Source organism: Grus americana, chromosome 2, assembly GCF_028858705.1.
Source record: "Grus americana isolate bGruAme1 chromosome 2, bGruAme1.mat, whole genome shotgun sequence".
Classification (NCBI taxonomy): Eukaryota; Metazoa; Chordata; class Aves; order Gruiformes; family Gruidae; genus Grus; species Grus americana.
Genome location: NC_072853.1, coordinates 165009346 through 165025466, shown reverse-complemented (window position 1 = coordinate 165025466; position 16121 = coordinate 165009346). Strand labels below are relative to the sequence as shown.

The following is a 16121-nucleotide window of genomic DNA, read 5'->3' as shown; positions in this document are numbered from 1 at the left end:
TCCTTAGGGTATCAAAGGCCCTTCGGCATCTTACAGCCCATTCCCACCGATGTTGCCTGCCTCTGCAAAATTCCTGGCTCTCCCACAGCTACTCTGCAAGTGGAATATGCAAGGGAATGCCTACAGCTACAGTTAGTTACAGGATGAGTAGTAACTTCATCGCTTTCGACGTCAAAGCTTTGAGACTGAAAATATACAGTGAGGTTCCACAGTTACTTTAAATTAGCATACAGTTTGTCCACCTGGTGTTTCTGCATAATAGAGACATAATAGAGAATACAAGACAGCCAGGAAGGTTTAGATCTTGTACATCTACATTGCTGGAAGATGTACTAAAATGGACTAGCTTAGGCTGTAATTGCATGAGAATTTAGTTTCTATCGCAATGCAAAAATGTCATGTATTTTGTTATCTTTTTTAAGTAATGGAGCAAATTATCATAAAACTGGTTAACAGGGATATAATAACTAAAAACAGATCAGCCAGAGGGCAGCAAGAAAAAAGAACATTTTAATATTTGCGAGGAAGTAAACATGAATTTATACCCTTGAGTTTCAGCATATCTCTAATCTTACCCAATATGCATTTTGCGTTATCAGTCATCTGGGAGGCCCTTAGCAAATAAGAAAGCCAAAATAAAGGTCCAAAACAGTTTTATGCCAAAATATGTAACATGCTCAGATGTGGCTATTGGGTAAGAATTATACAAAAAAGATTTCTCTGCACTTTCCCTTCCTAAATCTGCAAATACCAGTAGTTCAAATTATTGACAAACTGTTTTAGAATTCTTCAAACAACCAAATCACCAACCTGTACTTGACCTAAATAACCCCTGAATAACACACTTTGGCCACAGATGCTGAGTCAGAGTGAGATTGTGGTACCAAAAGCATTTGAAAAGGGTACACAGACGCTAAAGTGTTTTCTTTTTCCATCTAAAGCTCTTAGAGAATTAATAGGAATTTTACACTCCAAAAGAAGCCTACTGAGCAATGTTTGACAGAAAAGGACATTGCATAAATGCATTATCGGGCAGGCCAGAAACAGTAAGAAACTGTAGTCACTTTGCGGTCCTCCACAGAACTTTTCAGCATGAGTGTACATGTATATAAAATATATTGGAACAGTGAGCGCAGCAACTGAGAGTGTGCAAAGGCTGGGAAACCATTAAACCCACCAACTGACACAAATGAAATCTGGCTGAACAATGTTCATTGAGACTCTTTTCCTCCAGGAAACAACATGTTGATTAAGTTTAAAGTCCAAACTGTACTGATAGCCCCCCCCAAAAAAAGAAAAAAAAAAAAAAAAGCTGTAATTTGTTCTTTTTTAAAAAGGGGGAGGAGAGTTATAAAATGCTCCCTTTTCATATTGTGTCTTATTTGAAGAGAATATTTATTTAGAAATTTTGTTTTGTACAGAAAAAGGAGGAAAAGTGGTTGAAATTGAGATTAAATTCTTTAAACTTTACCAGAAAGAATAATTCTATCAAAGTACTACAAAATATTTTTAAAATGTTAAAATGTTATTATGTGGGGAAAATATTTTTCCTATTCTCTCTATAAATGGATCACCTTTCATTGTTTTAAGATCTTGAAGTATTTAATGGTATGCATTTTTTATTTTTCTTTACTACAGACGCAATGATCCACTGGCATCTGCCCTCACCCATACAAGAACACACATTCAATACCTGGTTTTAAAAACGTATTCCAGGAAAGGTAGTAAACAGCATTTATGATAACCTTACAAACCACCCTATGAAGATGAGTCCCAAGGTGTTGATAATGCAAGACAATCAATTGGCAACAGTGACTTACTGTCATCTATTCATCATTCACGTGACATTCATAAAATGTAACATACTACTCAATAAAGACTGGGTTTCTAAACACTAAAGAAACCATAGTCTAAGGTAGACTAGTCATTTTTGATGACCCTGGAGTAAGGAGAGCACTAGGGAGGTTTAGGACGACACTATCTAGAGGTGTCTGTCCCTTACAACTGACCACAGAAGAATCGTTAGTATATATTAATATAGGTAAAAATATTAACCTAGACATCCAGCATTTAGGTGGCTAAATACTGGCCTAAGTACATTTCCTGATATCAGCTAGGTACAAAACTCAGCTCTCACATGCACAGGAAAGTACAGAGGCAGGTTCCACTCATTAGGAAGGTGATGTTCTCCATTTGGGGCACAATTAGCATTATATGGCATGGAACAAATATATCGCAGAGATCACTGTACTTTAATATAGAAGGGGACCCATATCTCCAAAATCCTCACTTCCAAGTGATTTCCACATAGAGAAAAAAAAAAAAAAATCTGAGAGAAACCCAATTTTCTTTTCAGGAACATGAGCGCAAGCTAGCCTGGAGTGAGCTATTCGCCCCTTGCCCAGAGAAACAAAGAGGGATTTGTTGAGTTGGGTTCTGTGCCCTTGGGGACTGCAATGATAGCAACACTTGGGCTTTATGGTTGGCAGTGGTTTTTAGTGGGCCTCATAGATTTTGATTAAATAGCCATGTCTCTATTGCTTTGAAAAAGAAGCCCTGGAAGCAGCCTTAAGCACTGTAAGCTCTGCCTTGCATCTACTTCCTAACCCTATGGCTATTGCATAGGCAACCTCTGGACAGCTCATCTGGAGAGCCTTGTGGTATGTAACCCTGGGGCAAGCACTGATCGTGTATGCTCCCCCAGGCAGGCTTACAGCATAGCTACTTGATCCTCAGGAAGGCCCCAGTTCTTGCCGTAGGACATACATTCGCTTTAGGAAGCAACAGAGTTTATTTCACGGATTGGGAAGAAACTACTTATTACACGCCATGGTGAGAGGTGAAGGAAGGCATATAAAAGACCAAATCCCTAACAATGTAGTGATGCAATTGTGAGGGTTTTTTTCATATTCTTTTCCTTTCTTCCTGCTCTTTTGCTTCCATTTCCCCCTTCCTTTTAATGTAGCCTCGGTTCTGCATCACAGCTATCTCTTCGAGCTGACGCCACAGTAAATCTTCTCAGGCTGCTTACTCAGCAAACCCAAGGAAGAGCAGGCCAGCAGCACACTACTAGAGACTTGGATAATATCCCTTCAGGTGCTAGATATTAATAGCTGAGCAATATGAAAAATCACTGATTCTGATTTTTTTTTCTTTTTACAGGCTCCTTTTCTAAGAAATCTTTTTTTATTTCCCAGTGTGATATTTGACTGCTCATCCAATGTTCCTCCAAGCTCATGAATACAAAACCAGCAGGGAAAGGAATCATATTAATGTCCTTATATCAGTGTTGTCATCATATTATTTGCTTGTCACAGAAATTATTACTACTACCAGAGGGCAAAAAAGTGAACACATTAATGTAGGGCAACAATTTTCTGCTTTGTAACCTGCTGCCACGCATTTCTAAGACCTAGATATCTTGCCTGCCTAAATAAGGAAAGTTGCATGTAGATACTTGTGTTTGTGCACAGCATGGTGAACCACACGTTGGTAGAATATGCATATTTCTAGACTTCTTTTTTTGGTTGTCATTCACGTTTTGTGCAAATAAGCTTAATAAGCTTAAAAACATTTTAACAAAGTGTGTCTTTCTTCAGCTTTTGCAATAACCATAACTGACACTTGATGTGCCCAGTGTGAGATTACAAGTGTCAGTGTACTAGACAGAGCACCAACACAACATCAAGGTCTCCAACCAGCTTCACGCATCTTAGACAGGAGTGCCAACATGCCAGGCTTTCTCGGAAAAACCCAGACTTATAGATATTTCCGGTGGAGATATCACCCTGAGATATCTATCACTCTGTCACTCTCTGTATGTACCTTTCCTACCTAGCTGACAGGCTAAGGACCATCTGGAACCTAGGATCCTAATTTTTGTGTCTCTGAAAGGTGCTTGAAGTTGGTTGGTATCAAGGGCACTGTCATTGTTTTGCAACACTGATTTTCTCAGATACTTTTTGTGATACACCTTACCAGAAATTCTGAACCTTCTCTTTGAAACTACCTTACCCAATATTACACATCCTGAGACTTTTTTTTTTTTTTGTCTTTTTTAAACAAGGTATAAGTTTTTAAGAGGTTGTTATATTCTGCTGGTTGCCACCAGCACTATCTCCTTATATTAAAAAGGAAAAGCTTTAGCAGCAGTAATGTCTTGGCTAGCTGAGTTTTTTCTCCTCTGGAGCACATTCCCAGCAGTTCCCTAGCTATGTTTGTACATATTTGTATTTGCATTGCATAAGTAACAGGGAAGTCTCATGTAACTGTGCATTATGTTAGAGATGGTTGCAATCCTACAGAGAACTTGACTTCTCTAATAGGGTTTTGAGATGTTACAAATCATAAGGCAGGTAACCTCATTAAAAACTGTCTCATTAAGTCCTACATGGGAAAAACAGGCTGCTTAAAGAGCAGGGACCAACACAACCATGTTTGTGCCTGAGGAACCTCACATTTGGGCTGCGGGAGAAAATGGATGCTCTAACATAGCAGGGCTGGAGAAAAGCTAGTAGACTAGTGTGTCCGAATAGACTGTCTCTCATCTTTAAAAAATGACAGAGGCTGAAATGTAGATGATCTTATTTGAACGTACCCTAGCACTGGAAGTGACAGCTACAGATGAACAATGGAGGGTACACACAGCTCTTTACTCTGTAGACTATACACTTCCTTAAAAGATTGAGAAATATTACCCCCTTCAGTAAACAGGGTCTGAGCAAACAGATCTAGTTTCTCTCTTCACCTCTTAATGAATTGCTTAAACGTAATCAGATGGAGGTTTCATTCTCTGATCTGTGAGATACTGTCTGTGCATCTAAACCTGCATTTGCCCATCTGATCCTCGTACAGTGATGGCACTCCACTGTTGGTATACAAGAAGCATCACTTACACCTTTCATTTTCATCTTTTCTTATTTTTAAAGGAAGTATGTGAACATATGTTTGCCAGCTAAATAAAACACTACAAAGAATATCTTATCATTTGAAATGTTTAAGCCTAGCAATATTTAAAATATATCCACAAGAAATTCCAAGTATTAGCTGAAGAAATGCATCTGATGATTGAATTATTACAGACAGAACACCTGCATTGCAGTTACATTTAAAATTCAGTTCATATACTAAGCCAACTTTGTGAGTCATGAATTTCATTGTTTCTCAGGTACATTTGGAACCAGACAAAGGAACGATGGTTTAGGATCCTATCTCCTCAATAATTTTATGATGACTTTTGTTAATATTTCCAATAAAAAACAAAGCCCACTGCTATCACAGATAAATTGAATGAGAAATCAATCAAAATGGCAGTGAAAGTGAATTCAGAAGCAAAAAAATAGGTAGGATGAAGAAAAGTAATGTGCAAATGAAAAGAGATGTTCAGAGAAAACAAAGGAAAAAATGAGAGTGACTGAAAAGAAGCGGGCTAGTTAACAAAAAATGGATTAAAACCAGGTAAAATAGCAACATAGACATTTAAAGCTAGGAAAGCATTTAAAATGGGATAAAAATAAAGCTCAAGAATTCCTCTAAAAGGCCGAGAAGGTATCGTGCTTCTAGATCCTGCCTTCAGTCCCAAGTCATTAATAAGAAGGCAGAAGACCTTAGTGATAGGCGAATACAGAATAGTCTGTTAAACACATAAAAAATATAACCCTGCTAGTCTATGACAATTATAATTGGCTTAACATGCCCATTTCTAATTATTTATTAGCATATTATTTTCTTGTTTTCTGGTGTGAGTCTATACTTGAGGCCACCTAGAATTTTCCATTAATACAATTTGTCCTCTTTTGGCCTTTTCTTGACCTGTTTATGAATGTGAACATTAGTCCAGGTGCTTTCATTTTCTGTGGGTAAAATGGGTCTGTCTATTGGTGAAGCCAAAAACTGCACATGGAAGCAGGTGTACAGATTCAGGAGTTGATGCAGCCACACTGACTGCAAGGGATGGAGACATGTGCCACAAAATGGGGATCAATCCCAACTGCCGAGAACAGGAGCTTTCCTTGAGTCATTGGAGATTTCTTGAACAGTACCAGAGGTGTTTAGAGGAAAGTAATGTAAAAGAAGACTTCTTGGAGGCTAGGATGACATTTGATTTTACTCTAATTTTTTAAAAAGTCACATCCACTCCCTTGGTAAAAAAACTGAAAATCTGCATGACAGAAAAGTGCTGATTTGAGAACATCAGCACAGCACATTAGAGGTGGTTTGAAGAGAAAGTGTGTCCCAATGGAGGGAAAATGTGTTACCACAAGCATTACAAAAGAGTCCCAGCAAGGGAAGAAGGAAGAACCATAAATCACCTTATATCATTCCTGAACTTTGGTCTGTGAAAAGAAACTTAGGGATGTAATAAGGAATGAATGCTATAAACAAATTACGGTACAATCTCTGTCATAGGCACAAGTCTCTGCTGACCAAAGACGTGTGTGTGCAACGACACAAATTCATGTGTGTAAAATCATTAACATTAGTGCCTGGGTTCCTACAAGAGACTATAATAAAAGCTTGGACTCATAAACATCATACACATTACAGAAACAGCATATATAAAAGCATATTTGTTCTTATCTCCGGTTTGCTTCGCAGTATTTCATTAGAGAGCTGTTTTTTTCCAAAAGCTGGAGCTGATCGCTAATTATCCAGCTCAGTGATCACAGTTATGCCCTGAAATGCTAGAAATTGGAAATTTGCTGTCCTTCTGCATTTGCCAGGAAGGTCATCCATCTGAAAGCTCAGGAGATATGTTCAGTCACATTTATTTCCCTTAATTAAAAATCATTCACCTCTAAGTGAGAAGACACCTTTTGGCTGTCTCAAGCTGAACATCAAAAATCTTGAAACATTGAAGATCACTGGTCATTTAAAAAAAAAAATGTCTTTTGCTTTTCCATTCATGTGACCATTTAATTAATTTTGTTCCAGTCTGAAAAATATGCTTGCATACCCAGGAATTCAACAGCTCTACCAATCTGCTTTCCAGTTTCACCTGGTGTAGAATACATCTCACCAACACTTATAGATGAGGAAACACTGAGGTTGTCCTAGGCTTAGCTGTAAGATGGGAGCTCCTAAGAGACTGAGACATGACAGCTCTCATTTCTGGGTCTCAAACTAGAAGCAACAAGGTGTGTTTATGTAATCTAATGTATATCCAAAACCATGGCATCTGAATTGGAGCTAATCTCCTTTTACGGTCGTTAAAACCACCAGGAGTCCTGCATGGATGAACAAGGAGCTCCTGGACAAACTCAAACACAAAAAGGAAGCCTACAGAGGGTGGAAACAAGGGCAGGTAGCCTGGGAGGAATACAGATAAACTGTCTGAGCAACCAGGGATCAGGTTAGAAAAGCTAAAGCCCTAGTGGAATTAAGTCTGGCCAGGGATGTCAAGGGCAACAAGAAAAGCTTCTATAGACATGTCAGTGATAAAAGGAAGAGTAGGGAAAATGTGTGCCCTCTCTGGAAGGAAATGGGAGACCTGGTTGCCCAGGTTATAGAGAAGGCTGAGGTAGTCAATGATTTTTTTGCCTCAGCCTTCACCAACAAGTGCTCCAGCCACAGCGCCCAAGTAGCAGAAGGCAAAGGCGGGTACTGGGAGAATGAAGAACCACCCACTACAGGAGAAGGTCAGGTTCAAGACCATCTAAGGAACTTGAGGGCGCACAAGTCCATGGGACCTGATGAGATGTGGATCCTGAGGGAAGTGGTGGATGAAGTTGCTAAGCCACCCCCATCATATTTGAGAAGTCGTGGCAGTCTGGTGAAGTTCCCACTGACTAGAAAAGGGGAAACATAACCCCCATTTTTAAAAAGGAAAAAAAGGAAGAGCTGGGGAAGTACAGGCCAGTCAGTCTCATCTCTGTGCCTGGCAAGATCATGGAGCAGACCCTCCTGGAGACTATGCTCAGGCACATGGAAAATAAGGAGGTGATTGGTGACAGCCAGCATGGCTTCACTAAGGGCAAATCGTGCCTGGCAAATTTGGTGGCTGTGTTGGGTTTTGTGTGGCAAGGTTTTGGTAGCGGGAGGGGCTACAGGGGTGGCTTCTGTGAGAAGCTGCTAGAAGCTTCCCCTGTGTCTGATAGAGCCAATGCCAGCCGGCTCCAAGATGGATCCGCCCCTGGCCAAGGCCAAGCCAATCAGCGCCTCTGTGATAACATATTTAAGAAGGAAAACAAAACAGTTAAAAAAAAACTTTTGCAACCGGAGAGAGGAGTGAGAAGATGTAAGAAACTCTGCAGACAGAAAGGTCAGTGCAGATGGAGGGGGAGGAGGTGCTCCAGGCACCAGAGCAGAGATCCCCCTGCAGCCCGTGGTGAAGACCATGGTGAAGCAGGCTGTCCCCCTGCAGCCCATGGAGGAAGGATGAGGGGGTGTAGAGATTCCACCTGCAGCCCATGGAGGACCCCACGCCGGAGCAGGTGGAGGCACCTGAAGGAGGCTGTGGCCCATGGGAAGCCCACGCTGGAGCAAGTTCCTGGCTGGACCGGTAGACCCGTGCAGAGGGGAGCCCACGCCAGGGCAGGTTTGCTGGCAGGACTTGTGACCCCGTGGGGGACCCCACGCTGGAGCAGTCTGCTCCTGAAGGTCTGCACCCTGTGGGAGAGACCACGCTGGAGCAGTTTGTGAAGGACTGTAGCCCGTGGGAGGGACTCCATGTTGGAGCAGGGGAATGTTGAGAGGAGTCCTCCCCCTGAGGACAAAGAAGCGGCAGAGACAATGTGTGCTGAACTGACCGCAACCCCCATTCCCTGCCCCCTTGTGCCGCTGAGGGGGGAGGAGGTTGAAGCCGGGAGTGAAGTTGAGCCCGGGAAGATGGGAGGGGTGGGGGGAAGTGTTTTAAGAGTTGATTTTATTTCTCATTCCTCTACTCTGTTTTGCCTAGTAATAAATTAGATGAATCTCCTCTCTACATTGTCTGTTTTGCCTGTGATGGTAATCAGTGAGTGATCTCTCCCTGTCCTTATCTCGACCCAAGCCTTTTGTTATACTTCCCCTCCCCGTCCCACTGGGGAAGGGGTGAGTGAGCGGCTGTGTGGCACCCAGCTACCGGCTGGGCCTAAACCACGACGGTGGCCTTCTATGATGGGGTTACAGCACTGGTCAATAAAGGAAGAGCAACTGATGTCATCTACCTCAACTTGTGCAAAGCATTTGACACTGTCTCACACGACATCCTTATCTCTAAATTGGAGAGACATGGATTTGATGAATGGGCCGCTTGGTGGATAAGGAATCGGCTGGATAGTCACGCCCAAAGAGTTGTGGTCAACTGCTCAAAGTCCAAGTGGAGACCAATGATGAGTGGCATTCCACAGAAGTTGTTACTGGGACTGGCACTGTTTAACATCTTTGTCAGTAACATGGAAGCTGAAGAAGGAGAGATTTAGGCTAGATGTTGGGAAGAAACTCTTCCTTGTGAGGGTGGTGAGGCACTGGCACAGGTTGCCCAGAGAGGTTGTGGATGCCCCATCCCTGGCAGTGTTCAAGGCCAGGTTGGATGAGGCTTTGGGCAACCTGGGCTAGTGGAGGGTGTCCCTGCCCATGGCAGGGGGGGTTGGAACTAGATGATCTTTGAGGTCCCTTCCAACCCAAACCATTCTATGATTCTATGACAGTGAAGAAGACAGGAATGTCATACATAACATAGGCATCTAAAATAGCTTAAATGTTGAGGGTTTTTTTCCCTTTCCATTAGCTTAGAGGAAATCCAGTGTAACTATTTCAGAGATACAGTATAAAAATTAAACATACTTACTTTGTTAATAAGTAATACTTTCTACTTGACCAGAAAAGCTAGACAATGGTCAGAAGAGTCAAGCACTAGAAGGAAATTCAAAGACCATACAGTTGTATGGTAAGCAACTATATTATTTGGTGGAACAGAAGTATACTATGAGTTCCAATTCTGTTCTACAGAATTTAGCTGAATACTGCTACATTTCAGATATGCAGTTAATTAAAGTGGTCTCTAAATAAGACCTAAGAAGAAAGAACATGTATTTTCCTGTGCCAAAGTAAAGATGAGGCCTGTAGCCTGACCACTACGCATTGTAAAAGACAGTTCACACAATCTGTACATAAGCAAGAAAGTGTAAAAGCTGATAAAAGATAATCTGGTCACATATTGAATAGTTCTTATTTTAAAAATAAAAGCAAAATATATGTCAAGAATGCTTGAAAATACCTTTCTATTAAAGTGCAGTAACATGAGACTATCTGTATAGTAAGCAATTTTAAAGAATTTGTGTGGAAGTTATAGAAGCTATTAAGAATGAGACAGAGGATTAAATACTCGTGCCATTTGCCACAGTATCCTTCTGCGCAATGCTTCTTGAGAAGTGATGAAAAGCACAGATATGACCAGTGGTCTAGCAAAGAACTGACTTGAAACGCAGGATAAGTTTATTTCAGGGGTTGTAAAGTATTTCTCACAGTTACAAAGTGAAAAAGCCTGCTTTAGTCAGTGGTCTTATGGCAGTTATGAGAGGTTGGGTACAGTCACGATGTGTAGAGGGACAATGGGCAGGAATAGAGTTACAATCCCCAGACATGTTAAGACTGAGTGATTCATGGGATAGCTTGTTACCTAGTAAGTAAAAGCTTATAGTAAAAATGAATCCCTGTAATCTTCATAAAGAGTTGAAGATCTTTAGAAAAGTGATGAAAGAGTTTGAGTGCCTGTATCTTTAGAGGCCCACTTGTACGGTTTCTTAAAACTGTCCCTCTGAAAATGGAGGCATCCAAAAGCACTGGCTGTAATATCTCGAGGCTCGGGTTTTGCAGGGCTGATGGGGATCTCTAATTTTATCCCCTCTGCCTGGAAAAAATAATCTTAAACCAATGGATTTCAAACAGGAGCCCTACTATTTTTTTTTTTTTTCAATTATTACTTTTTATTTTATTTTTAATCTCGGATACAAACAGTGAACAAATCCCCTCAAGGAATTGACTTGCCCTTCTACAGGATGAGCAGTGATCACAGTTTTATTGCATCCACTAAGGAGGTTGGAAAAGTCTTAACATAACCTATGAGGCCACACAGAAAAACTCAGAATCAGTGTCTGCAACACATCCTTCATTCTTAGCAAGTGCTGGCCTTGAGAACACGTATTTATATCAGTAAAATGTAAATAAAAACATCTTTCCTTACCATCGGAAGCAATATGAGAGCGAAGAAGCAGATCTTCCAATTGATGGCCATCTTTTCCTCTTAATTTCGAACTTGGTCAAGTTTTGTTTGTTAACACTATTATTAGGTCTGAAGCACACGCTCTCTGCAGATCTTTTGGTTAAGGTCTTCACATCAAGGATCAGATCTCTGCAGTGAAAGAGGAGAATTATAAATATGGAAAACATGAAGGGAATGCAAAATAAACAGAAAAAAGACAATCCAACACTTGAACTGTGAGTTGTGCATGTTAGAGATCAACCATACTTGTCTGGATTGCAGCTATTATAGACAGTCTTGGATAATTAATTTAAAGCCAAAGGACATGTCTGTATGATCAGTAACCTGTATCATAAGAAACTACTGAAACAGGTTCTGTAGCTGCAAAGACCTAAATTGTACCCAAAGGAAAAGGTAGGATGGATTATTTTGAACCAGAAAAAGGACCTAACTCTCTGCTTCATTTCTGAAGTCATGATTTGACCTTTGTGATTTTCAGTAGTGTCTCAAAAGCACAGCTGTCTGGGGGCTTTTTAGGAGACTGTATGACATGATGATTTACTCCCAGAGATCACTTGTCCAGATAACAAAATCCATGACCAGAGTTGTTAATAATCTGACAGCTTTTTGAGAACTCAGCAGTTCAGAGGTGCAAAGGAACGAATTGTACTGTCAGGCTAAAGATTCATCCATGACATAAGACAGGAGTGACTTATAGGGGTGACAGTGTCATGCATATCTGTGACTTCCATTGCTTGGTGTCTGCCAAGGAACTAGACAAGTGGTCAGGACATCAATAGAATTGCATACCTGACGTTAGCACCATCCCAGCACCTCCTGCCATAACCCAGTGTTTAAAAATTCCCACTTGTTCCAAATCATGATGATTGCTCAATCAGTTTTTCATTCAAGAGAACCTCTCTGTCTCATTCTGTGGCTGGATCCAAGCTTCTTTACCTTTTAAAACACAATCCTGCCTCAGATCTTGATATCTTGGTAACACAGAGGCCTTATTTGATGCCCTACCTACAGTCAGCTTTTTAGCATGGAGATAAACTTTCATAGTCATTAGTTTTCTTTCCAGTTATCCCTCATCTGAGATGGTTCCCCTTGTATTGGGTTTGTGTGGCAAGGTTTTGCTAGTGGGGGGACTACAGGGGTGGCTTCTGTGAGAAGCTGCCAGAAGCTTCCCCCATGTCCAATAGAGCCAATGCCAGTGCATCCCAAGATGGACCTGCCGTTGGCCAAGGCTGAGCCCATCAGCGACGGTGGTAGCACCTCTGGGGTAACACAGTTAAGAAGGGAAAAAACCAACTGCGCAACTGCAGCCAGAGAGAGGAGTGAGAAGATGTGAGAGGAACAGCCCTGCAGACACCAAGGTCAGTGCAGAAGGAGGGGCAGGAGGTGCTTCAGGCACCAGAGCAGAGATTCCCCTGCAGCCTGTGGAGATGACCACGGTGAGGCAGGCTGTCCCCCTGCAGCCCATGGAGGATGATGGTGGAGCAGATATCCACCTGCAGCCCATGGAGGACCCCACATCGGAGCAGGTGGATGCCCGAAGGAGGTTGTGACCCCATGGGAAGCCCACGCTGGATCAAGCTCCTGACAGGACCTGTGGCCCCATGGAGAGAGGACCCCACGCCAGAGCAGGTTTGCTGGCAGGACTTGTGACCCTGTGGGGGACCCACGCTGGAGCAGTTTGTGAAGAACTGCAGCCCACGGGAAGAACTCACGTTAGAGAGGCTCATGGAGGACTGTCTAATGTGAGAGAGACCCCACACTGGAGCAGGGGCAGAGTGAGAGGAGTCCTCCCCCTGAGGAGGAAGAAGCGGTAGAAACAACGTGTGATGAACTGACCACAACCCCCATTCCCCGTCCCCCTGTGCCGCTGGTGGGGAGGAGGGAGAGAATTCGGGAGTAAATTATCGTACTCTGATTTGATTGGTAATAAATTTAACTAATTTCTCCAAGTTGAGTCTGTTTTGCCTGTGATGCTAATTGGTGAATGAACTCCCTGTCTGTATCTTAATCCACGAGACTTTCATTGTATTTTCTCTTCCCCGTCCATCTGAGGCGGGCAGTGATAGAATGGCTTTGGTGGGCACCTGGCCTCCAACCAAGGTCAACCCACCACACTCCTTCAGTGTATCTCTACCCTGTAGACCTAATTCCTCCAAGATAAGCTCACCCAGAGATCCTTTCGCAATGTCTGCAGTAGTTCAGGTGCAACCTCTCTGCTTAGGAAGGTATGAGAGTTTAGCCCCACGGGCATGAGCTGTGCCACACCAGTTTGTCTCAGAGCCAGAGAACTGTCTCTCATCTGTTTTATTTCCAAGTGTAAATGAAGCCTTTGAATTCTGAGGCCTCTTTTAAAATCTTCTTGTCCGATGTAGGTTTCCTACATGCCACCATCTATCATCTCTGTGTGCATAAACACAACTGATGTACATCTTCACAACTAGAGAAATGTTTAAACAGCTAAGTGTATGTCTGAGAGAAGAAAATAAAGGGATCATAGATAATAATAAATCAGGGGTACAGGACACACAAACAATTAGAGAAAGAAAAAAGCAAGGGTATGCTGGAAAAAGATTTAAAATATCAGAGGGAATGTGAAGAAATATAACAAAGGAGACAAGACTGGAAAGAAAACAGACCAAAGACAGAAAGTAAACAAAGGAATGACAAAGGGAAATGTAAAAGAACTTTTACGATCAGGAGACACTGCAACATACTTCCAAGACATCAGCATTTAGAAAGGAGAGAGTCTTTCAATTAAAAAAATAAAAAAAGGAAAATTAAGCTTTCTAAATTTTTGTCTTCTCTATCCAGACCCTGACTAAATGGAGAACAATGATTCATGAAATCCCCTCTAAACTGATCTGCTTTCTTCCATCCTCACTCGATCAGTCACTCTTGCTCTGCTCTGGTACTGAATTTAATTACTTAACTGTATTTCTGATGGTTTATCAAATAATGAGAGACTGATAAGATCTCAGCTGAGGAGGACAGCAAACATCCGTGGTGACATTCAGCAGTGAGGAGTTGGAAAAAGAAAGTCACTCCATTAACAGAAGCAACAGAAAACCAGACAGATGCATTAGCAGACATTGGACTTGAAATTATTTCTTGATCATTTGCACTCCTGTGTGCAGGCCAGTGCAGAAAGGCCAGAGAGTGGTGTGGAGATTGAATTCTGTCCTTGGATTCTGCCACTGCAATGCATCAGAAATACAATTTAAATACAATGGAAGGGTGGGAGATGCCTGACTAAACAGATGGACAGATACTCTGTGGGAAAGTGGTAACCTTTAGAATACGTTCTTTCCGATATTTGAAGACCTAGTTTTATTTTAACCTGGAATTCACTAGGTTTGACAAGTAGAGAGTGGATGTTTTCTGTTTTATCTTAGTTTCAAAAGAACTTCTAAAGAAACGACAAGAACATCTACAAACCATTTCATTGCCTTTCTTTCACATTTTGCAGAGAAAGTAAAAGAATTGACTTCATTTTTGCCTTCAAGGTAGTCATGGAAACCTGCATCAAAAACTGGGCTGAAGCCTTCATATCGTCCACAGAGACTCAAGTGTTTATTAGGTAATACCAGCTACCAGTTCCGTGAACTTATGCCCTGGACCTGCAGCAGAACCTGTATATATTGTTTAGCAGCTCCTAGCATGTATGATATACATAGGTGCAGAGTCCACCTAATACCAATAAAAGGTTAGTTATCTCACACACAGGTACTATCAGCTATGTTTTACTAGAAAAAATGAACTTTTTAAAAATGTAGGTAATGTTTAGAAAGCATTTCCATTTCTGTTCAGTACTGGGAAAAGAAATAAATATATGAATATAGGATTTGGGAGGGAAGCTTGAATTGTGCTATTGTCTTCTGATGTAATTTGTAGCCAAATCCTGTAATTTCATTAGTAAATTAGAGATACTGGTGCTTCATGTTGTTGTTTTGTCTGCATCTGCTACCATAATTAAAATTAGTGAAGTCAGAATGTCCAAGAGCATGGGGGCTTGCACCTTTCAGTTATGCATATATAGTTCCCCAATATAAAAAAAAAAAAAAAATCTTCAATTATCTCTGGTGAAACAGAGGGGCTGTTGAAGTATCTGAGAATCTGAAAATCAGTTGATTGTTACTAAAATGGAATGGGCTTCAGGGGATTATTTCAAGCATGGCTGAAATACAGGAAGAAAAAAACAACCCAAAACCCCCTTGTTTTGGTCATCTAATGATTTAAGAAAGTTATTCATCACCTATGAAGGTAGATTTATTTGTCCACTGTAGGCATTTTCAGTGCCACAGCAGATTCTTTGTGTTACTTACTGGCGAATCACTGGTACTTCAAGGGCAGGTTGGAAAAGCTCTGGCAAAACATGTACTGCTGCAGGTGCCCATTTTTTTCCCCTATCTAAAAAGGGACTCTGGAGTGCTTAGCTCATGTATGGACTATTTTACAGAAGCCTAAAGGTTGGTGAGGAAAATTGCACTGTGAGAAGCCCAAAAGTGCCAAGTGCACAATATGATGTCAGTAAACAACAAAACCAGATAGCGAGTCTTCTCCAAGCAGGATGTGCCTACTCCCAGGGAGGCATAGAACAGTCACTGCTTAAAAGAATCAAACCTCATCATATCAAGTAATGGGTGAAATAGTTATACAGCATCTCAGACAGAGTGGACCCATGTAGGATGGATGAAAGAGGATTTTTAGTGACTTGGTAAGGCAGTCATGAGCTCACCCAAAAGAAACAACCTGATCTGCGAGGGTCCTTGTTATGGTCCTCTGGGATCACCATGTGCCAGTGGTTTGAAAGGAAAACAATAAATTTCAAAGTTGACCCACAATGGCTTAGACCAGTGGTGATCAAATGTGTGTTCATTACTTAACTAATCTCAGTTCAGTGTCTAGTCAGGGCTGTCCA

General features: G+C 41.5%; 1 protein-coding gene across 11 annotated transcripts in view; it reads right to left on the bottom strand.

Annotated features, from left to right (window-relative positions):
- ADCYAP1R1 (ADCYAP receptor type I) overlaps positions 1–16121 on the bottom strand; it is a 146267-nt gene that overhangs the window by 102606 nt on the left and 27540 nt on the right. For all 11 annotated transcript variants that reach the window (XM_054817230.1, XM_054817231.1, XM_054817233.1 and 8 more), the window contains exon 2: positions 11165–11332. In XM_054817230.1, coding sequence (XP_054673205.1) covers positions 11165–11215 — 51 coding nt within the window. In that variant the 5' untranslated portion in view covers positions 11216–11332. The remainder of the gene's footprint in view (positions 1–11164; positions 11333–16121) is intronic.